This window comes from Somniosus microcephalus, chromosome 12, assembly GCF_052327205.1.
Source record: "Somniosus microcephalus isolate GS21.2 chromosome 12, FLI_Smic_1.0, whole genome shotgun sequence".
Taxonomy (NCBI): domain Eukaryota; kingdom Metazoa; phylum Chordata; class Chondrichthyes; order Squaliformes; family Somniosidae; genus Somniosus; species Somniosus microcephalus.
This window is the reverse complement of record NC_140998.1, coordinates 223,182,385-223,207,628: the sequence shown is the minus strand read 5'-3', so window position 1 is coordinate 223,207,628 and position 25,244 is coordinate 223,182,385. Positions and strand designations below refer to the sequence as shown.

The window sequence follows — 25,244 nt, the reverse complement described above, 5'->3', positions numbered from 1 at the left end:
CTCACTCCCGGGTATCTGTCATTCTATATATAAACCCCCCAAACCTCTCGATTAGATTCCAGCCTGTAACTCACTCCCAGGTATCTGTTATTCTATATATAAACCCCCTGATGCCCTCGATTAGATTCCAGCCTGCAACTCACTCCCGGGTATCTGTTATTTTCTATATATAAACCCCCACCCCCGAAACCCTCGATTAGATTCCAGCCTGTAACTCACTCCCGGGTATGTTATTCAATATATAAACTCCCTGAACCCCTCGATTAGATTCCAGCCTGTAACTCACACCCGGGTATCTGTTATTCTATATATAAACCCCCCCGAACCCCTCGATTAGATCCCAGCCTGCAACTCACTCCCGGGTATCTGTTATTCTATATATAAACCCCCCGAACCCCTCGATTAGATTCCAGCCTGTAACTCACTCCCGTGTATCTGTTATTCTATATATAAACCCCACGAATCCCTCGATTAGATTCCAGCCTGTAACTCACTCCCGGGTTTCTGTTATTCTATATATAAACCCCCCAAACCTCTCGATTAGATTCCAGGCTGTTACTCACTCCCGGGTATCTGTTATTCTAGGTATAAGCCCCCACAAACCCCCCGGTTAGATTCCAGCCTGTAACTCACTCCCGGGTATCTGTTATTCTATATATAAACCCCCGGAACCCCTCAATTAGATTCCAGACTGTAACTCACTCGCAGGTATCTGTTATTCTATATATGAACCCCTCGATTAGATTCCAGCCTGTAACTCACTCCCGGGTATCTGTCATTCTATATATAAACCCCCCAAACCTCTCGATTAGATTCCAGCCTGTAACTCACTCCCAGGTATCTGTTATTCTATATATAAACCCCCTGATGCCCTCGATTAGATTCCAGCCTGCAACTCACCCCCGGGTACTGTTATTCAATATATAAACTCCCTGAACACCTCGATTAGATTCCAGCCTGTAACTCACTCCCGGGTATCTGTTATTTTCTATATATAAACACCCACCCCCGAAACCCTCGATTAGATTCCAGCCTGTAACTCACTGCCGGGTATGTTATTCAATATATAAACTCCCTGAACCCCTCGATTAGATTCCAGCCTGTAACTCACACCCGGGTATCTGTTATTCTATATATAAATCCCCCCGAACCCCTCGATTAGATCCCAGCCTGTAACTCACTCCCGGGTATCTGTTATTCTATATATAAAACCCCCGAACCCCTCGATTAGATTCCAGCCTGTAACTCACTCCCGTGTATCTGTTATTCTATATATAAACCCCACGAATCCCTCGATTAGATTCCAGCCTGTAACTCACTCCCGGGCATCTGTTATTCTGTATTTAAACCCCCCGAACCCCTCGATTGGCTTCCAGCCTGTAACACACTCCCGAGTATCTGTTATTCTATATATAAACCCCCCCGAACCCCTCGATTAGATTCCAGCCTGTAACTCACTCCCGGGTATCTGTTATTCTATATATAAATCCCCATAACCCCTCGATTAGATTCCAGCTTGTAACTCACTCCCGGGTATCTGTTACTCTAGATTTTTAAAAACCACCCCCGAACCCCTCGATTAGATTCCAGCCTGTAACTCACTCCTGGGAATCTATTATTCTATATATAAACCCCCCGAACCCCTCGATTAGATTCCAGCCTGTAGCTCACTCCCGGATATCTGTTATTCTATATATAAACCCCCTGAATGCCCCCGATTAGATTCCAGCCTGTAACTCACTCCTGGGAATCTATTATTCTATATATAAACCCCCCGAACCCCTCGATTAGATTCCAGCCTGTAGCTCACTCGCGGATATCTGTTATTGTATATATAAACCCCCCCGAACCCCCCCAATTAGATTCCAGCCTGTAACTCACTCCCAGGTATCTGTTATTCTATATAAATTATCCCCCTGAACCGCTCGATCCGATTCCAGCCTGTAACTCACTCCCGTGTATCTGTTATTCTATATATAAACCTCCCCGAACCCCGGGATTAGATTCCAGCCTGCAGCTCACTCCCGGGTATCTGTTATTCTATATATAAACCCCCCGACCCCCTCAATTAGATTCCAGCCTGTAACTCACTCCCGGGTATCTGTTATTCTATATATGAACCCCCCAACCCCTCGATTAGAATCCAGCCTGCAACTCACTTCCGGGTAACTGTTCTATATATAAACCCCCCCGAACCCCTCGATTAGATTCCAGCCTGTAACTCACTCCCGGGTATCTGTTATTCTATATATAAACCCCCTGAACCCCTCGATTAGATTCCAGCCTGCAACTCACTCCCGGCTATCTTTTATTCTATATATAAACCCCCCAACCCCTCGATTAGATTCCAGCCTGTAACTCACTCCCGGGTATCTGTTAGACTATATATAAATCCCCATAACCCCTCGATTAGATTCCAGCTTGTAACTCACTCCCGGGTATCTGTTACTCTAGATTTTTAAAAACCACCCCCGAACCCCTCGATTAGATTCCAGCCTGTAACTCACTCCTGGGAATCTATTATTCTATATATAAACCCCCCGAACCCCTCGATTAGATTCCAGCCTGTAGCTCACTCCCGGATATCTGTTATTCTATATATAAATCCCCTGAATGCCCCCGATTAGATTCCAGCCTGTAACTCACTCCTGGGAATCTATTATTCTATATATAAACCCCCCGAACCCCTCGATTAGATTCCAGCCTGTAGCTCACTCCCGGATATCTGTTATTGTATATATAAACCCCCCTGAATCCCCCCGATTAGATTCCAGCCTGTAACTCACTCCCGGGTATCTGTTATTCTATATATAAGCCCCCCGAACCCCTCGATTAGATTCCAGCCTGCAACTCACTCCCGGTTATCTGTTATTCTATATATAAACCCCCTGAACACCTCGATTAGATTCCAGCCTGTAACTCACTCCCGGGTATCTGTTATTCTATACATAAACCCCCTGAACCCCTCGATTAGATTCCAGCCTGTAACTCACTCCCGGGTATCTGTTATTCTATATATAAACCCCCCGAACCCCTCGATTAGATTCCAGCCTGTAACTCACTCCCGGGTATCTGTTATTCTATATATAAACCCCCCGAACCCGTCGATTAGATTCCAGCCTGTAGCTCACTCGCGGATATCTGTTATTGTATATATAAACCCCCCCGAACCCCCCCAATTAGATTCCAGCCTGTAACTCACTCCCGGGTATCTGTTATTCTATATAAATTATCCCCCTGAACCGCTCGATCCGATTCCAGCCTGTAACTCACTCCCGGGTATCTGTTATTCTATATATAAACCTCCCCGAACCCCGGGATTAGATTCCAGCCTGCAACTCACTCCCGGGTATCTGTTATTCTATATATAAACCCCCCGAACCCCTCGATTAGATTCCAGCCTGTAACTCACTCCCGGGTATCTGTTATTCTATATATAAACCTCCCCGAACCCCGGGATTAGATTCCAGCCTGCAACTCACTCCCGGGTATCTGTTATTCTATATATAAACCCCCCCGAACCCCTCGATTAGATTCCAGCCTGTAACTCACTCCTGGGTATCTGTTATTCTATATATGAACCCCCCAACCCCTCGATTAGAATCCAGCCTGCAACTCACTTCCGGGTAACTGTTCTATATATAAACCCCACCGAACCCCTCGATTAGATTCCAGCCTGTAACTCACTCCCGGGTATCTGTTATTCTATATATAAACCCCCTGAACCCCTCGATTAGATTCCAGCCTGCAACTCACTCCTGGCTATCTGTTATTCTATATATAAACCCCCCAACCCCTCGATTAGATTCCAGCCTGTAACTCACTCCCGGGTATCTGTTAGACTATATTTAAACCCCCTGAACCCCTCAATTCGATTCCAGCCTGTAACTCGCTCCCGGGCATCTGTTATTCTATATATAAACCCCCCCGAACCCCTCGATTAGATTCCAGCCTGTAACTCACTCCCGGGTATCTGTTATTCTATATAGAAACCCCCCGAACCCCTCGATTAGATTCCAGTCTGTAACTCACTCCCGGGTATCTGTTATTCTATATAGAAACCCCCCGAACCCCTCGATTAGATTCCAGTCTGTAACTCACTCCCGGGTATCTGTTATTCTATATATAAACCCCCTGAACCCCTCAATTCGATTCCAGCCTGTAACTCGCTCCCTGGTATCAGTTATTCTATATATAAACCCCCTGAACCTCTCGATTAGATTCCAGCCTGTAACTCACTCCCGGGCATCTGTTATTCTATATATAAACCCCCCGAACCCCTCGATTAGATTCCAGCCTGTAACTCACTCCCGGGTATCCGTTATTCTATATATAGGCCTTGGCCTGAACACTTCCCTCTGCAACTGGACCCTGGACTTCCTAACAAACAGACCCCAGTCTGTCAAATTAGGCAACCACACCTCCCCCCCCCGACCCTGAACACGGGGGCCCCACAAGGATGTGTGCTGAGCCCCCTCCTCTACTCCCTCTTCACCCACGACTGTGTGGCTGTTAATGGTTCGAACACCATCATCAAGTTTGCAGATGACACCACAGTAGTCGGCCAGATCACCAACAATGATGAGTCAGCCTACAGGGAGGAGGTCCAGCATCTCGTGAAGTGGTGCGCCGACAACAACCTGGCCCTTAACACCAAGAAAACAAAGGAAATAATCGTGGACTTCAGGAAGTCCAAAGGTGGAAGTCACACCCCCATCCACATCAATGGGGTGGAGGTGGAAAGGGTGGCCAGCTTTAAGTTCCTCGGAGTCCACATCACGGAAGACCTCTCCTGGTCCCTCAACACCTCCTCTCTGGTGAAGAAGGCCCAGCAGCGCCTATATTTCTTGAGGAGGCTGAAGGGATGTAATCTGTCACCCCCGATCCTCTCTAACTTCTACCGCTGCACTATAGAGAGCATCCTGACAAACTGTATCACGGTATGGTACGGCGGCTGTAGCTCCCATGACCGGAAAGCCCTGCAGCGGGTAGTCAAAACTGCCCAACGCATTACCGGCACCCGGCTACCGACCATAGAACATATATATCAGAAACGCTGTCTACGGAGGGCACGGACCATCATCAAAGACCCTACCCACCCCAGCCACAGTCTGTTCACCCTCCTACCATCTGGAAGACGCTACAGATCCATTCGCACCCGTACGACCAGATTTAGGAACAGCTTCTTTCCCAGGGCTGTCATCCTACTGAACTCCACAAATAAACACCAAAGCCTGCACATCTACCGATGCACTTTATTCACTTTATTATGGTCATATTTATGCTAATATGCATGTACAAATGTATGTTGAAATGTTTAAGTGTCCTAATCCAAATTGTACACTCTCGGGAGCCGCAAGCCTACATTTCGTTGTACTGCACTTGTGCACTAACAATGACAATAAAAGTTGCTTTGATTGATTTGATTTGATTGATTTGATTGATTTGATTTGATATAAAACCCTCCCGAACCCCTCGATTAGATTCCAGCCTGTAACTCACTCCTGGGTTTCTGTTATTCTATATATAAACCCCCCAAACCTCTCGATTAGATTCCAGCCTGTAACTCACTCCTGGGTTTCTGTTATTCTATATATAAACCCCCACAAACCCCCCGGTTAGATTCCAGCCTGGAACTCACTCCCGGGTATCTGTTATTCTATATATAAACCCCCGGAACCCCTCGATTAGATTCCAGCCTGTAACTCGCAGGTATCTGTTATTCTATATATGAACCCCTCGATTAGATTCCAGCCTGTAACTCACTCCTGGGTATCTGTCATTCTATATATAAACCCCCCAAACCTCTCGATTAGATTCCAGCCTGTAACTCACTCCCGGGTATCTGTTATTCTACATATAAACCCCCCGAAACCCTCCAATAGATTCCAGGATGTAACTCACTCCCGGGTATCTGTTATTCTGTACATAAACCCCCCCGAACCCCTCGATTAGATTCCAGCATGTAACTCACTCCCGGGTATCTGTTATTTTATATATAAGCCCCACGAACTGCTCGATTACATTCCAGCCTGTAACTCACTCCCGGGTATCTGTTATTCTATATATAACCCCCCCCGAACCACTCGATTAGATTCCAGCCTGTAACTCACTCCCAGGTATCTGTTATTCTATATATAAACCCCCTGATGCCATCGATTAGATCCCAGCCTGCAACTCACTCCCGGGTGCTGTTACTCAATATATAAACCCCCTGAACCCCTCGATTAGATTCCAGCCTGTAACTCACTCCTGGGTATCTGTTATTCTATATATAAACCCCTCAATTAGATTCCAGCCAGTAACTCACTCCCGGGTATCTGTTATTTTCTACATATAAACCCCCACCCCCGAAACCCTCGATCAGATTACAGCCTGTAACTCAAACCCGGGTATCTGTTATTCTATATATAAACCCCCCCGAACCCCTCGATTAGATCCCAGCCTGTAACTCACTCCCGGGTATCTGTTATTCTATATATATAAACCCCCCGAACCCCTCGATTAGATTCCAGCCTGTAACTCACTCCCGTGTATCTGTTATTCTATATATAAACCCCACGAATCCCTCGATTAGATTCCAGCCTGTAACACACTCCCGGGTATCTGTTATTCTGTATTTAAACCCCCCGAACCCCTCGATTAGATTCCAGCCTGTAACACACTCCCGGGTATCTGTTATTCTATATATAAACCCCCCCGAACACCTCGATTAGATTCCAGCCTGTAACTCACTCCCGGGTATCTGTTATTCTATATATAAATCCCCATAACCCCTCGATTAGATTCCAGCTTGTAACTCACTCCCGGGTATCTGTTATTCTATATAGAAACCCCTCAATTAGATTCCAGCCAGTAACTCACTCCCGGGTATCTGTTATTCTAGATTTTTAAAAACCACCCCCGAACCCCTCGATTAGATTCCAGCCTGTAACTCACTCCTGGGAATCTATTATTCTATATATAAACCCCCCGAACCCCTCGATTAGATTCCAGCCTGTAACTCACTCCCGGATATCTGTTATTCTATATATAAATCCCCCTGAATCCCCCCGATTAGATTCCAGCCTGTAGCTTACTCCCGGGTATCTGTTATTCTATATATATAAACCCACCGAACCCCTCGATTAGAATCCAGCCTGCAACTCACTCCCGGGTATCTGTTATTCTATATATAAACCCCCCCCAAACCCCTTGATTAGATTCCAGCCTGTAACTCACTCCTGGGAATCTATTATTCTATATATAAACCCCCCGAACCCGTCGATTAGTTTCCAGCCTGTAGCTCACTCGCGGATATCTGTTATTCTATATATAAACCCCCCCGAACCCCCCCAATTAGATTCCAGCCTGTAACTCACTCCCGGGTATCTGTTATTCTATATATAAACCCCCTGAACCCCTCGATTAGATTCCAGCCTGTAACTCACTCCCGGGTATCTGTTATTCTATATATAAACCCCGCGAACCTCTCGATTAGATTCCAGCCTGTAACTCACTCCCGGGTATCTGTTATTCTATATAAATTATCCCCCTGAACCGCTTGATTCGATTCCAGCCTGCAACTCACTCCCGGGAATCTGTTATTCTATATATAAACCACCCCGTACCCTGGGATTAGATTCCAGCCTGCAACTCACTCCCGGGTATCTGTTATTCTATATATAAACCCCCCGAACTCCTCGATTAGATTCCAGCCTGTAACTCACTCCTGGGTATCTGTTATTCTATATATAAACCCCCCAACCCCTCGATTAGAATCCAGCCTGTAACTCACTCCCGGGTATCTGTTATTCTATATATAAACCCTTCGAACCCCTCGATTAGATTCCAGCCTGCAACTCACTCCCGGGTAACTGTTCTATATATAAACCCCCCTAACCCCTCGATTAGATTCCAGCCTGTAACTCACTCCCGGGTATCTGTTATTCTATATATAAACCCCCTGAACCCCTTGATTAGATTCCAGCCTGTAACTCACTCCCGGGTATCTGTTACTCTATATATAAACCCCCCAACCCCTCGATTAGAATCCAGCCTGCCACTCACTCCTGGGTATCTGTTATTCTATATATAAATCTCCTGAACCTCTCGATTAGATTCCAGCCTGTAACTCACTCCCGGGTATCTGTTATTCTACATATAAACCCCCCCGAACCCCTCGATTAGATTCCAGCCTGTAACACACTCCCGGGTATCTGTTATTCTATATATAAATCTCCTGAACCTCTCGATTAGATTCCAGCCTGTAACTCACTCCCGGGTATCTGTTATTCTATATATAAACCCCCCCGAACCCCTCGATTAGATTCCAGCCTGTAACTCACTCCCGGGTATCCATTATTCTATATATAAAACCCTCCCGAACCCCTCGATTAGATTCCAGCCTGTAACTCACTCCTGGGTTTCTGTTATTCTATATATAAACCCCCCAAACCTCTTGATTAGATTCCAGCCTGTAACTCACTCCCGGGTATCTGTTATTCTATGTATAACCCCCCACAAACCCCTCGGTTAGATTCCAGCCTGTAACTCACTCCCGGGTATCTGTTATTCTATATATGAACCCCTCGATTAGATTCCAGCCTGTAACTCACTCGCAGGTATCTGTTATTCTATATATGAACCCCTCGATTAGATTCCAGCCTGTAACTCACTCCCGGGTATCTGTCATTCTATATATAAACCCCCCAAACCTCTCGATTAGATTCCAGCCTGTAACTCACTCCCGGGTATCTGTTATTCTACATATAAACCCCCCGAAACCCTCCAATAGATTCCAGGCTGTAACTCACTCCCGGGTATCTGTTATTCTGTACATAAACCCCCCCGAACCCCTCGATTAGATTCCAGCATGTAACTCACTCCCAGATATCTGTTATTCTATATATAAACCCCGCGAACCCCTCGATTAGATTCCAGCCTGTAACTCACTCCCGGGTGTCTGTTATTCTATATATAAACCCCCTGAACCCCTCGTTTAGATTCCGGCCTGTAACTCACTCCCGGGTATCTGTTATTCTATATATAAACCCCCCGATCCCCTCAATTAGATTCCAGCCTGTAACTCACTCCCGGGTATCTGTTATTCTATATATAAGCCCCCGAAACCCTCAATTAGATTCCAGCCTGTAACTCACTCCTGGCTATCTGTTATTCTATATATAAACCCCCCGAACCCCTCGATTAGATTCCAGCCTGTAACTCACTCCCGGGTATCTGTTATTCTATATATAAACCCCCCGAACCCCCCGAATAGATTCCGGCCTGTAACTCACTCCCGGGTATCTGTTATTCTATATATAAACCCCCCGAACCCCTCAAATAGATTCCAGCCTGTAACTCACTCCCGGGTATCCGTTATTCTGTATATAAACCCCCGAACCCCTCGATTAGATTCCAGCCTGTAACTCACTCCCGGGTATCTGTTATTCTATATATAAACCCCCCGAACCCATCGAATAGATTCCAGCCTGTAACTCACTCCCGGGTATCCGTTATTCTATATATAAACCCCCCCGAACCCCTCGATTAGATTCCGGCATGTAACTCACTCCCGGGTATCTGTTATTCTATATATAAACCCCCCGAACCCATCGAATAGATTCCAGCCTGTAACTCACTCCCGGGTATCCGTTATTCTATATATAAACCCCCCCGAACCCGTCGATTAGATTCCGGCCTGTAACTCACTCCCGGGTATCTGTTATTCTATATATAAACCCCCCTGAATCCCACGATTAGATTCCAGCCTGTAACTCACTCCCGGGTATCTGTTATTGAAGATATATAATCTCTGACTTATCTTGTCTCTAGTATAATTCCAAACACTAATACTAAGTACGAATTTGTGGAAATGTGTAGTAAAATGCAAACAGTATTTTAGATGGTGTTGAAGGGTTTAGAATGGTTCAGGTTAGAGAACAAAAGGAGAGAGAGTGTTTACACTTGTGAGAAAAGGCATAACTAGAGGCCATCAATATAAGATAGTCACCAAGATATCCAGTAGGGAATTCAGAAGAAGCAGCTTTACCCAGAGCCGTGAGAATGTGCAACTCGCTACCACAGGGAGTGGTTGAAGCCAATGGTGTCGATGCATTTAAGGGGAGGCTAGACAAGCACATGAGGGAGAAGGGAGTAGAGGATTATGCTGGGTTTGTAGGGAAATGGTGTTAGGGAAATTGATGGGATTGAAGGCCGTTAAATCCCCAGGGCCTGATAATCTACATCCTAGGGTACTTAAGGAAGTGGCCCTAGAAATAGTAGATGCATTGCTGGTCACCTTCCAAATTTCTATAGATTCTGGAACAGTTCCCATGGATTGGAGGATAGCTAATCTTACCCCACTATTCAAAAAAGGTGGTAGAGAGAAAACGGGGAATTATAGACCGGTAAGCCTGACATCGGTAGTGGGGAAAATGCTAGAGTCCATTATAAAAGATGTAATAGCAGAGCACTTGGAAAACAGTGACAGGATCGGACAAAGTCAACTTGGATTTACAAAAGGTAAATCATGCTTGACTAATCTGCTGGAATTTTTTGAGGATGTAACTGGTAGACTAGATAAGGGAGAACCAGTGGATGTGGTGTATTTGGACTTTCAGAAGGATTTTGATAAGGTCCCGCATAAGAGAATAGCGTGTAAAGTTAAAACACATGGGATTGGGGGCAAGGTACTGACTTGGATAGAGGACTGGCTGGCAGACAGGAAGCAAAGAGTTGGAATAAATGGCTCTTTTTCCGAGTGGCAGGCAGTGACTAGTGGGGTACCGCAGGGATCGGTGCTAGGACCCCAGCTATTCACAATATATATTAAAGATCTAGATGAGGGAACTAGATGTAATATCTCCAAGTTTGCAGATGACACAAAACTGGGTGGGCGTGTGTGCTGTGAGGAGGATGCTGAGAAACTCCAGTATGATTTGGACAGGTTGGGTGATTGGGCAGATGTAGTATAATGTGGATAAATGCGAGGTTATCCACTTTGGTGGCAAAAACAGGAAGGCAGATTATTATCTGAACGGCAATAGATTGGGAGACCTGGGTGTCCTTGTGCACCAGTCACTGAAGGCAAGCATGCAGGTGCAGCAGGCGGTTAAGAAAGCGAATGGTATGTTGGCCTTCGTAGCGAGTGCTGGGTCCCCAACTCTTTACAATCTATATTAATGATTTGGAGGAGGGGACCGAGTGTAACATATCAAAGTTTGCAGATGATACAAAGATGGGAAGGAAAGTAGTGAGTGAGGAGGACATAAAAAACCTGCAAAGGGACATAGGCAGGCTAAGTAAGTGGGCAGAGATTTGGCAGATGGAATACAATACTGGAAAGTGTGAGGTTATGCACTTTGGCAGGAAAAATCATAGAGCAAGTTATTATCTTAATGGCAAGAAACTGGAAAGTACTGTCGTACAAAGGGATCTGGGGGTCCTGGTGCACGAAACTCAAAAAGTTAGTATGCAGGTGCAGCAAGTGATCAAGAAGGTCAATGGAATGTTGGCTTTTATTGCTAGGGGGATAGAATATAAAAACAGGGAGGTATTGCTGCAGTTGTACAAGGTATTGGTGAGACCGCACCTGGAATATTGCGTACAGTTTTGGTGTCCATACTTAAGAAAAGACATACTTGCTCTCGAGTCAGTACAAAGAAGGTTCACTTGGTTAATCCCGGGGATGAGGGGGTGGACATATGAGGAGAGGTTGAGTAGATTGGGACTCTACTCATTGGAGTTCAGAAGAATGAGAGGCGATCTTATTGAAACATATAAGATTGTGAAGGGGCTTAATCGGGTGGATGTGGTAAGGATGTTCCCAATGATGGGTGAAACTAGAACTAGGGGGCATAATCTTAGAATAAGGGGCTGCTCTTTCAAAACTGAGATGAGGAGAAACTTCTTCACTCAGAGGGTAGTAGGTCTGTGGAATTTGCTGCCCCAGAAAGCTGTGGAAGCTACATCATTAAATAAATTTAAAACAGAAATAGGCAATTTCTTAGAAGTAAAGGGAATTAGGGGTTACGGGGAGCGGGCAGGAAATTGGACATGAGTCTATGTTGGAACGGTCATGGCCCTGTGGGTAACGGAGTGGGCCCAGGGGCCATGTAGCCTGGTTCTGCCCCTATTTCTTGTGTTCTAATTATGTGTTAGATTTCAGGAGATGGTTCTATTCCTGTTCCTGGCTGGATTGGAGATCACCTTTTACAGAAGGTAAGTACTGTAGAAAATATAGGGACAGAGTGATCTCCTGGAAGAGTTTCAATCACCTAGATGGGTCGGAGAGGAATTTCCCAAATGTTTTTCTCCCAAATTGGCCATTGGGATTTTTATCTGGTTTTTTGCCTCTCCCAGGAGATCACATGGGTTCGGGAGGGATGTAGAGTGATAGAATATTTGAGGTTAGGATCAGATCAGCCATGATCTTATTGAATGGTGGAGCAGGCTCGAGGGGCCGATTGGCCTACTCCTGCTCCTATTTCTTATGTTCTTATGTACAGGAACAAGGATGTCTTGCTGCAGTTGTACAGGGCCTTGGTGAGACCACACCTTGAGTATTGTGCGCAGTTTTGGTCACCTTATCTGAGGAAGGATGTTCTTGCCATGGAAGGAGTTCAGCGAAGATTCACCAGGCTGATACCTGGGATGGCAGGAATGACGTATGAGGAGAGATTGGGGTCGATTGGGCTTATACTCGCTGGAGTTTAGAAGAATGAGAGGGGATCTCATTGAAACTTATAAAATTCTAACAGGACTAGACAGACTAGATGCAGGAAGGATGTTCCCGATGGCCGGGGAGTCCAGAGCCAGGGGTCACAGTATGAAGATCAGGGATAAGTCATTTAGGACAGAGATTGAAACATATAAGATTGTGAAGGGGTTGGATCGGGTGGATGCGGGGAGGATGTTCCCGATGATGGGTGAAACTAGAACTGGGGGGCATAGTCTTAGAATAAGGGGCTGCTCTTTCAAAACTGAGATGAGGAGGAACTACTTCACTCAGAGGGTGGTAGGTCCATGGAATATGCTGCCCCAAAAAGCTGTAGAAGCTACATCATTACATAAATTTAAAACAGAAATAGACAGTTTCCTAGAAGTAAAGGGAATTAAGGGTTACGGGGAGCGGGCAGGAATTTGGACATGAGTCTAGGTTCGGATCGGTCATGGCCCTGTGGGTAGCGGAGCAGGCCCAGGGGCCGTGTAGCCTGAACCTGCTCCTATTTCGTGTGTCTAATTCTGTTAGATTCAGGAGATGGTTCTGTGATAGTAGATTGGCAGTTAGGATCAGGTCAGCCATGATCTTATTGAATGGCGGAGCAGGCTCGAGGGGCCGATTGGCCTACTCCTGCTCCTATTTCTTATGTTCTTATGTTCTTAGATGTGGAGGAATTTCTTCACCCAGAGAGTGGTGAACCTGTGGAATTCTCTACCACAGAAGGCAGTGGAGGCCAATTCATTAAATATATTCAAGAAGGAGTTGGATATATTTCTTAAGGCTAATGGGATCAAGGGATATGGGGAGAAGGCAGGGACAGGGTACTGAGTTTGGAGGATCAGCCATGATCTCATTGAATGGTGGAGCAGGCTCGAGGGGCCGAATGGCCTACTCCTGCTCCTATCTTCTATGATCGAGTTAGACGAGGAAAGACGGGAGGAGGCTGGAGTGGTTGGGCCGAATGGCCTCTTTCTTTGCCGTTTATCCGAGGTAATCCTATGTCAGATTGATCTTATAACTGATCCAGTGAGATTGGGTGGAATAATTCAGTGAATGCCCATTGTTGCGGCAGAGAGAGGCGACGCTCACAACATTGTTCACCTCACTGTTGTCTCCAGGGTGATGCCCTGAACCTTTGTCTTCTGATTACAAGACTGGACGAGGGAAGCTGCCAGAATCCGTGGCTGTGTGTGCTGATCGCTGAGTGCACTGAATCATGTTGGGACTGTGTCCCGCTTTAATAATCGTGCTTTTATTGAGCCACGTGTCGGTGATATTCCCAGGAAAGGCGATCTCCTGTCTCCCGCACCGACCCTGTCAGATCCCTTTGGTCACCCGGAATCCGGCCACTCTGATCTGTCCTAACGGGCCGGGCCAGGCCGGAGCCGTCTCCTGGGTCTACTCCAACAGCTCGGAGCCTGGGTCCGAGCCAGTGACCCTGGTGGGAGTCGGGGCGGGCACAGAGAGCGGCGAATCGCTGCACAATCTCCAGTCGCGCTGTCAGCTTCAGTCTACCAACCTCCTCATCCGCTCGCCCGCGGTGCAGGACTCGGGGGTGTATGTCTGCAAAGCTGGAGAGAAAACCCTGGCTTATTATGAGGTGGACGTGCAGGATATCGAGCAGATGCACGTGTCGGGGAAATCCCTGGGCGTGCCGGCGTTGCCGAGCCGCTACCTGGAGCTGGGGGAGAGGCACCTGGAGATGTTGACGGTGTGGAATACCTGGCAGCAGTGCAACCGCTGCGATGCCCCGGGGCAGAGGCGCCGCCTGGGCTTCTGCTACACTCGCTTCAGCGATGCGGAGGGGAAGCCGGTGCCATGTGGACTGGCGGTGGTGGGAGGAGGACAGAAGCTCCCGCCGCGGGGCCCCGAGCTCTCCCTGGAGCCCTGCCTGGTCCCATGCGCCACCGACTCGGCCGGTGCAGAGCAACTTCACCGCCACGAACTGCCAGGCAGACGCTTTGCGCTGCTCAATGACACGCGAGTGCTCCTGTTCGAGACCTACCTGGTCAACATCCATGGCAATGTGACGTTCAGATGCCCCCAGGCCTCGCTTTATACCCCCGTGTCCTGGCAGAGGAACCCCCCCTTGGCCACACGCCACAATCTGGCCAAGCACCCGGGCGGCAAACACACACTGGATGAAGCCACCGGTAACAGCACTTACACCATCACAGGCGCTCAAACGGCGGACCAGGGCGTCTACAAGTGCTTCGTGTCCGAGAAACTCGCGGGCTCCTTTCACCTCCGGGTTTATGACCCGTTCAGGAGACACAAGGCGGTGGAGAGCAGCGCGATGCGGCTCATCTGGTATACTCTGGCCTCCGTTGCCGCCGTCTCTGCCCTGCTGATGCTCCTGACCTTCCTGTACACATACTGCAGCCAGACCCGCCGCCACCAGATTGTGCATTGGTAACAGGCAGTTACTGTGGACAGCGAGATAAGGCATCATTAACACGCCACCAGGTGTGAACCTGCTCTGAACACTGATCTGTAGAACATGGTGTCAGACCTCCGCCACCCCAGTAAAGTAAAAATTGACCAACCCTCAAGAACCGGGACAATCAGCGGGGATTTGAATATGTGTCTCCCAGTAACCCATCAATGATGCCTCCTCTTTATTTAAATGTAATCTGTAAAACGTTTCAATTGGGAAGCAATTTAGAAAGTCATAAATTGTGGATGCTAACATTTTAGTTTATTTTTAACATTAAAAGTTGACATATTTTAAAGTGTGGGATTTAATGAGGTTGTTTTGTGTTCGCACTTTATACATTTAATCATTACTTTTTTTTTTACATTTATTGAAAATGCTGGTAGAGAAAAAGCGGGGAATTATAGACTGGTAAGCCTGACATTGGTAGTGGGGAAAATGCTAGAGTCCATTATAAAAGATGTAATAGCAGAGCACTTGGAAAGCAGTGACAGGATCGGACAAAGTCAACATGGATTCACAAAAGGTAAATCATGCTTGACTAATCTACTGGAATTTTTTGAGGATGTAACTGGTAAAATAGATAAGGGAGAACCAGTGGATGTGGTGTATTTGGACTTTCAGAAGGCTTTCAATAAGGTCCCGCATAAGAGATTAGCTTGCAAAATTAAGGCACAAGGGATTGGGGGCAAGGTATTGACTTGGATAGAGAACTGGTTGGCGGACAGAAAACAAAGAGTTGGAATAAACGGGTCGTTTTCCGAGTGGCAGAGAGTGACTAGTGGGGTACCGCAAGGATCGGTCCTAGGACCCCAGCTGTTGACAATATATATTAATGATCTGGACGAGGGAATTGGATGTAATATCTCCAAATTTCCAGATGACACAAAGCTGGGTGGGAGGGTAAGCTGTGAGGAGGATGTCGTGAAACTCCAGTACGATTTGGACAGATTGGGTGATTGGGCAGAAACATGGCAAATGCACTAAAATGTGGATAAATGTGAGGTTATCCACTTTGGTGGCAAAAACAGGAAGGCAGATTATTATTTGAATGGCAATAGATTGGGAGAAGGGGAAGTGCAAAGAGACCTGGGTGTCCTTGTGCACCAGTCGCTGAAGGTAAGCATGCAGGTGCAGCAGGCGGTTAAGAAGGCAAATGGTATGTTGGCCTTCGTAGCAAGAGGGTTCGAGTACAGGAACAAGGATGTCTTGCTACAGTTGTACAGGGCCTTGGTGAGACCGCACCTTGCGTATTGTGTGCAGTTTTGGTCGCCTTACCTGAGGAAGGACGTTCTTGCCATGGAAGGAGTGCAGCGAAGATTCACCAGGCTGATACCTGGGATGGCAGGAATGACGTATGAGGAGAGATTGTGTCGATTGGGGTTATACTCGCTGGAGTTTAGAAGATTGAGAGGGGATCTCATCAAAACCTATAAAATTCTGTCAGGCCTGGACAGACTAGATGCAGGAAGGATGTTTATGGTGGCCGGGGAGTCCAGAACCAGGGGTCATAGTCTAAGGATAAGGGGTAAGCCATTTAGGACTGAAATGAGGAGGAAGTTCTTCACCCAGAGAGTGGTGAACCTGTGGAATTCTCTGCCACAGAGGGCGGTGGAGGCCAGTTCATTAAATATATTCAAGAAAGAGTTGGGTATATTTCTTGAGGCTAAAGGGATCAAGGGATATGGGGAGAAGGCAGGGACAGGGTACTGAAATTGGATGACCAGCCATGATCTCATTGAATGGCGGAGCAGGCTCGTAGGGCCGAATGGCCTACTCCTGCTCCTATCTTCTATGTTTCTATGTTTCTATGGGACGGTGTGACATTAAATAAAGATCTCACTGAATCGCTGAATACACGAGTACAATGGAAACCCGTGGGAGGGTGGGGGGGGGCGTTGTGGGGGGTGTGTGGGGGGTTGTTAGGTGTTAATCTGCCAGCAGATGCCACTGTTGGGAGATTATAAATAGCGGGAAACGGTGTCCCACAAGGATCGGTGCAAATTGGGGGGTGTAGTTAATACAGAGGACTGTGACAAAGTACAGCCAGACATTAATAAACTTACAGAATGATCGCATTATTGGCAAATGACCTTCAATATTGATACGTGCGAGGTGGGACAGCTTGGCAGGAATAATAAGGAGGCCACACACTCCTTGGAAAATAAGAGTCTAAATGGGGTAGAGGGGCAGAGGGATCTGGGGGTACAGGGACACCGATCACTAAAAGTAGTAACGCAGGTTAATGAGGCCATAAACAAAGCAAACCAAGGGCTGGGCTTCATTTCTAGAGGGATAGAACTGAAAAGCAGGGAAGTTGTGTTAAACCTGTATAGAACCATGGTTATACCACACTTGGAGCACTCTGCGCAGTTCTGGTCTCCATGTACATTGGTTAGACCACACTTGGAGCACTCTGCACAGTTCTGGTCTCCATATACCTTGGTTAGACCACACTTGGAGCACTGTGCACAGTTCTGGTCTCCATATACCTTGGTTAGACCACATTTGGAGCACTGTGCACAGTTCTGGTCTCCATATACCTTGGTTAGACCACACTTGGAGCACTGTGCACAGTTCCGGTCTCCATATACCTTGGTTAGGCCACACTTGGAGCACTGTGCACAGTTCTGGTCTCCATATACCTTGGCTAGATCACACTTGGAGCACTGTGCACAGTTCTGGTCTCCATATACCTTGGTTAGACCACACTTGGAGCACTGTGCACAGTTCTGGTCTCCATATACCTTGGTTAGACCACATTTGGAGCACTGTGCACAGTTCTGGTCTCCATATACCTTGGTTAGACCACACTTGGAGCACTGTGCACAGTTCTGGTCTCCATATACCTTGGTTAGACCACACTTGGAGCACTGTGCACAGTTCCGGTCTCCATATACCTTGGTTAGACCACACTTGGAGCACTGTGCACAGTTCTGGTCTCCATATACCTTGGTTAGACCACACTTGGAGCACTGTGCACAGTTCCGGTCTCCATATACCTTGGTTAGGCCACACTTGGAGCACTGTGCACAGTTCTGGTCTCCATATACCTTGGCTAGATCACACTTGGAGCACTGTGCACAGTTCTGGTCTCCATATACCTTGGTTAGACCACACTTGGAGCACTGTGCACAGTTCTGGTCTCCATATACCTTGGTTAGACCACATTTGGAGCACTGTGCACAGTTCTGGTCTCCATATACCTTGGTTAGACCACACTTGGAGCACTGTGCACAGTTCTGGTCTCCATATACCTTGGTTAGACCACACTTGGAGCACTGTGCACAGTTCCGGTCTCCATATACCTTGGTTAGGCCACACTTGGAGCACTGTGCACAGTTCTGGTCTCCATATACCTTGGTTAGACCACCCATGGAGCACTGTGCACAGTTCTGGTCTCCATATACCTTGGTTGGACCACACTTGGAGCACTGTGCACAGTTCTGGTCTCTATAAACCTTGGTTATACCACACTTGGAGCACTGTGCACAGCTCTGGTCTCCATATACCTTGGTTAGACCACACTGGGAGCATTGTGCACAGTTCTAGTCTCCATATACCTTGGTTAGACCACACTTGGAGCACTGTGCACAGTTCTGGTCTCCGTATACCTTGGTTAGACCACACTTGGAGCCCTGTGCACAGTTCTGGTCTCCGTATACCTTGGCTAGACCACACTTGGAGCACTGTGCACAGTTCTGGTCTCCATATACCTTGGTTAGACCACACATGGAGCACTGTGCACAGTTCTGGTCTCCATATACACCTTGGTTGGACCACACTTGGAGCACTGTGCACAGTTCTGGTCTCTATAAACCTTGGTTATACCACACTTGGAGCACTGTGCACAGTTCTGGCCTCCATATATCTTGGTTAGACCACACTTGGAGCACTGTGCACAGTTCTGGTCTCCATATACCTTGGTTAGACGACACTGGGAGCATTGTGCACAGTTCTAGTCTCCATATACCTTGGTTAGACCACTCTTGGAGCACTGTGCACAGTTCTGGTCTCGATATACCTTGGTTAGACCACACTTGGAGCACTGTGCACAGTTCTGGTCTCCATATATCTTGGTTAGTCCACACTTGGAGCACTGTGCACAGTTCTGGTCTCCGTATACCTTGGTTAGTCCACACTTGGAGCACTGTGCACAGTTTTGGTCTCCATATACCTTGGTTAGACCACACTTGGAGTACTGTGCACAGTTCTGGTCTCCATATACCTTGGTTAGACCACACTTGGAGCACTCTGCACAGTTCTGGTCTCCATGTACCTTGGTTAGATCACACTTGGAGCACTGTGCACAGTTCTGGTCTCCGTATACCTTGGTTAGACCACACTTGGAGCCCTGTGCACAGTTCTGGTCTCCGTATACCTTGGTTAGACCACACTTGGAGCACTGTGCACAGTTCTCATCTCCATATACCTTGGTTAGACCACACTTGGAGCACTGTGCACAGTTCTGGTCTCCATATACCTTGGTTAGACCACACTTGGAGCACCGTGCACAGTTCTGGTCTGCATATACCTTGGTTAGACCACACTTGGAGCACCGTGCACAGTTCTGGTCTCCATATACATTGGTTAGACCACACTTGGAGCACTGTGCACAGTTCTGGTCTCCATATACCTTGGTTAGACCACACTTGGAGCACTGTGCACCATTCTGGTCTCCATATACCTTGGTTAGACCACACTTGGAGCACTGTGCACAGTTCTGGTCTCCATATACCTTGGTTAGATCACACTTGGAGCATTGTGTACAGTTCCGGTCTCCATATACCTTGGTTAGACCACACTTGGAGCACTGTGCACAGTTCTGGTCTCCATATACCTTGGTTAGACCACACTTGGAGAACTGTGCACAGTTCTGGTCTCCATATACCTTGGTTAGACCACACTTGGAGCACTGTGCACAGTTCTGGTCTCCATATACCTTGGTTAGATCACACTTGGAGCACTGTGCACAGTTCCGGTCTCCATATAACTTGGTTAGACCACACTTGGAGCACTGTGCACAGTTCTGGTCTCCATACACCTTGGTTAGACCACACTTGGAGCACCGTGCACAGTTCTGGTCCACCACCATTCTTGTGAATGGTGGTGGACCATTAAACAAGTAACAGGAGGAGGAGGCTTCATGAATATCCCCATCCTCAATGATGATGGAGCCCAGCACATGAATGCAAAAGACAAGGCTCATGCGTTTGCAACCATCTTCAGCCAAAAGTGCAGAGTGGATGACCCAAATCAGCCTCCTCCCAAGGTCACCACTATCACAGAAGTCAGTCTTCAGCCAGTTCGATTCACTCCACGTGATATCAAGAAACAGCTGAGCACACTGGATACAGCAAAGTCTGTGTGCCCCGACAACATCCCGCCTGTCATGCTAAAAACTTGTGCTCCAGAACTAGCTGCACCTCTAGCCAAGCTGTTCCAGTACAGCTACAACACTGGCGTCTATCCAACAATGTGGAAAAATGCCAAGGTATGTCCTGTCCACAAAAAGCAGGACAAATCCAATCCGACCAATTACCGCCCCATCAATCTACTCTCAATCATCAGCAAAGTGATGGAAGGTGTTGTTGACTGTGCTATCAAATGGCACCTGCTCACTGAGGCCCACTTTGGGTTCCACCAAACATGGACAAAGGAGCTGAACTCAAGAGGTGAGGTGAGAGTGACTGCTCTTGACATTAAGGCAGCATTTGACCGAGTGTGGCATCAAGGAGCCCTAGTAAAACTGAAATCAATGGGAATCGGGGGGGTGGGAACTCTCCACTGGCTGGAGTCATAACTAGCACAAAGGAAGGTGGTTGTGGTGGTTGGAGGTCAATCATCACAGCCCCAGAACATCGCTGCAGGAGTTCCTCAGGGCAATGTCCTAGGCCTAACCATCTTCAGCTGCTTCATCAATGACCTTCCTTCCATCATAAGGTCAGAAGTGGGGATGTTCGCTGATGACTGCACAGTGTTCAGTGCCATTCACAATTCCTCAGATAATGAAGCAGTCCATGCCCGCATGCAACAAGACCTGGACGACATTCAGGCTTGGGCTGATACGCGGCGGGTAACATTCGCATCACACAAGTGCCAGGCAATGACTATCTCCCACAAGTAAGAATATAACCACCTCCCCATGACATTCAATGGCATTACCATCACCGAATCCCCCACTATCAACATACTGGGGGTCACCATTAACCAGAAACTTAACTGGACCAGCCACATAATACTGTGGCAACAAGAGCAGGTCAGAGGCTGGGTATTCTGCGGCGAGTGTCTCACCTCCTGACTCCCCAAAGCCTTTCCACCGCCTACAAGGCACAAGTCAGGAGTGTGCTGGAATACTCTCCACTTGCCTGGATGAGTGCAGCTCCAACAACACTCAAGAAGCTCGACACCATCCAGGACAAAGCAGCCCGCTTGATCGGCACCCCATCCACCACCTTAAACATTCACTCTCTCCACCACCAGCGCACCGTGGCTGCAGTGTGTACCATGCAGTTATGATACAGATCAGCCATGATCTAATTGAATAGCGGAACAGACTCGAGGGGCTGAATGGCCTCCTCCTGTTCCTATATTCCTATTCCAATGTGTTCAGCTCCATTTACAGCTCCTCTGGCAATGAAATAAAATCAGAAAATGCTGGAAATACTCAGCAGCTCGGGTAGCAGCTGTGGAGAGAGAAACAGAGTTAACATTGCAGGTCGATTCTAATCAGTTCTGATGAAAGGTAGTGGGGAAAATGCTAGAGTCCATTATAAAGGATGTAATAGCTGAGCACTTGGAAAACAGTGACAGGATCGGACAAAGTCAACTTGGATTTACAAATGGTAAATCGTGCTTGACTAATCTACTGGAATTTTTTGAGGATGTAACTGGGAAAATAGATAAGGGAGAACCAGTAGATGTGGTGTATTTGGACTTTCAAAAGGCTTTCGATAAGGTCCCGCATAAGAGATTAGCGTGTAAAGTTAAGGCACATGGGATTGGGGGCAAGGTATTGACTTGGATAGAGAACTGGTTGGTGGACAGAAAGCAGTGAGTAGGAATTAACGGGTCTTTTTCTGAGTGGCAGGCAGTGACTAGTGGGGTACCACAGGGATCGATCCTTGGACCCCAGCTATTCACAATATATGTTAATGATCTAGATAAGGGAACTAGATGTAATATCTCCAAGTTTGCAGATGACACAAAGCTGGGTGGGCGTGTGTGCTGCGAGGAGGATACCGAGAAACTCCAGGATGATTTGGACAGGTTGGGTGATTGGGCAGAAGCGTGGCAGATGCAATATAACGTGGATAAATGCGAGGTTATCCACTTTGGTGTCAAAAACAGAAAGGCAGACTATTATCTGAATGGCAATAGATAGGGAGAAGGGGAAGTGGAACGAGACCTGGGTGTCCTTGTGCACCAGTCGCTGAAGGTAAACATGCAGGTGCAGCAGGCGGTGAAGAAGGCAAATGGTATGTTGGCCTTCATAGCAAAAGGGTTTGAGTACAGGAGCAAGGATGTCCTGCTGCAGTTGTACAGGGCCTTGGTGAGACCACACCTTGAGTACTGTGTGCAGTTTTGGTCGCCTTATCTGAGGAAGGATGTTCTTGCCATGGAAGGAGTTCAGCGACGATTCACAAGGCTGATCCCTGGGATGGCAGGAATGACGTATGAGGAGAGATTGTGTCGATTGGACTTATACTCGCTGGAGTTTAGAAGAATGAGAGGGGATCTCATCGAAACGTATAAAATTCTGACAGTTCTGGACAAACTAGATGCAGGTAGAATGTTCCCGATGGTCGGAGAGTCCAGAACCAGGGGTCATAGTCTAAGGATAAGGGGTAAGCCATTTAGGACAGAGATGAGGAAGAATTTCTTCACCCAGAGAGTGGTGAACCTGTGGAATTCTCTACCACAGAAGGCGGTTGAGGCCAAGTCTTTAAATATATTCAAGAAGGAGTTAGATATATTTCTTAGAGCTAAAGGTAGCAAGGGATATGGGGCGAAGGCAGGTACGGGCTACTGAGTTTGGATGATCAGCCATGATCTCATCGAATGGCGGAGCAGGCTCGAGGGGCCGAATGGCCTACTCCTGCTCCTATCTTCTATGTTTCTATGTTAAACGTTAACTCTGTTTCTCTCTCCACAGATGCTGCCTAACCGGCTGAGTATTTCCCAGCATTTTCTGTTTTTATTTCAGATTTCCAGCATCCGCAGTAGTTTGCTTTTGTTCCTCGAACAATGAAACAAGACCTGGGCAACATCCAGACATTGGCTGAAGAGTGGTGAGTAAGATTTGCACCGCACAAGTGCCAGGTAATGACCTTCTCCAAGGAAAGAAAGCCCAACCTTCAAGAGCACCACCTTCTCGGAGGCTCCCACTGTGACCTTCTTGGGGGTAATCACTGGCCAGTATCTGACCAACTGCATCAACACCGGGACTACAAGACCGAGGCAAAGGCAGGATGCACTGCAGCAAATAGCTCACCCGACCCCTCGAAGTCTTTCCACCATCTACGATGCTCAAATCAGGAGTGTGATGGAATGCTCACCTGGACTGGTGCAGCTCTAACAGAAACCCATTCAAGAGGCTCGACACCATCCAGGATTGGACAGAGCAGTTTGTGTGATCAGTGCCCCCGCACTGGACTCAATATTCACCCCCTCCACCACCACTTGGCTGCAGTGTGCAAGGTTCTCTGTAGCGCCTCCCTGCCCTGAGAAATTTATAATGGAATAAAATTGCTGCAACAGTGTGACACAAAATAACAACAGCGAATTAAGGCTTTTCTTTTGGACAGAGTGCGGCAGAAGTAAGATTTTTTAGTATATTACAGATTGATTGTTCTGTTTTAATTGCAGAAGTTGGTTCTCAAATGTAAATGACGTGCAAAAATGCCACAGGTGAAACTGTCTGGATCAAGGGGAAGTGACTGGGTCATAGAAACATAGAAACATAGAAGATAGGAGCAGGAGTAGGCCATTCGGCCCTTCGAGCCTGCTCCGCCATTCAATGAGATCATGGCTGATCATCCAAATTCAGTACCCTGTCCCTGCCTTCTCCCCATATCCCTTGATCCCTTTAGCCTTAAGAAATATATCCAACTCTTTCTTGAATATATTTAATGAACTGGCCTCCACCGCCCTCTGTGGCAGAGAATTCCACAGGTTCACCACTCTTTGGGTGAAGAAATTCCTCCTCATTTCAGTCCTAAATGGCTTACCCCTTATCCTTAGACTATGACCCCTGGTTCTGGACTCCCCGGCCATCAGAAACATCCTTCCTGCATCTAGTCTGTCCAGGCCTGACAGAATTTTATAGGTTTCGATGAGATCCCCTCTCAATCTTCTAAACTCCAGTGAGTATAAGCCCAATCGACACAATCTCTCCTCATACGTCATTCCTGCCATCCCAGGTATCAGCCTGGTGAATCTTCGCTGCACTCCTTCCATGGCAAGAACGTCCTTCCTCAGGTAAGGCGACCAAAACTGCACACAATACTCAAGGTGCGGTCTCACCAAGGCCCTGTACATCAGTAGCAAGACATCCTTGTTCCTGTACTCGAACCCGCTTGCTACGAAGGCCAACATACCATTTGCCTTCTTAACCGCCTGCTGCACCTGCATGCTTACCTTCAACGACTGGTGCACAAGGACACCCAGGTCTCTTTGCACTTCCCCTTCTCCCAATCTATTGCCATTCAAATAATAATCTGCCTTCCTGTTTTTGCCACTAAAGTGGATAACCTCACATTTATCCACATTATAGTGCATTTGCCATGTTTCTGCCCAATCACCCAACCTGTCCAAATCGTATTGGAGTTTCACGACATCCTCCTCACAGCTTACCCTCCCACCCAGCTTTGTGTCGTCTGCAAATTTGGAGATATTACATCCAATTCCCTCGTCCAGATCATTAATATATATTGTGAACAGCTGGGGTCCTCGGGCCGATCCTTGCGGTACCCCACTAGTCACTGCCTGCCACTCAGAAAACGACCCGTTTATTCCAACTCTTTGCTTTCTGTCCGCCAACCAGTTCTCTATCCAAGTCAATACCTTGTTTCCAGAGAGAGTTAGAGTAATGATTCCCGAGGT

General features: G+C 47.3%; 1 protein-coding gene across 1 annotated transcript; it reads left to right on the top strand.

Moving 5' to 3' along the window:
• The first annotated feature begins 13,867 nt into the window (after positions 1–13,867).
• LOC147110181 (protein FAM187B-like) lies at positions 13,868–15,438 on the top strand. Its single transcript, XM_086004250.1, has one exon. It carries the CDS (start codon positions 13,923–13,925, stop codon positions 15,120–15,122), a length of 1,200 nt encoding a protein of 399 aa, XP_085860376.1. The 5' UTR covers positions 13,868–13,922; the 3' UTR covers positions 15,123–15,438.
• Positions 15,439–25,244: the final 9,806 nt, after the last annotated feature.

What these genes read in the sequence shown, in the direction of transcription:
- LOC147110181 (XM_086004250.1), top strand. Translation starts at nt 13,923, where the DNA reads ATGTTGGGACTGTGTCCCGCTTTAATAATCGTGCTTTTATTGAGCCAC.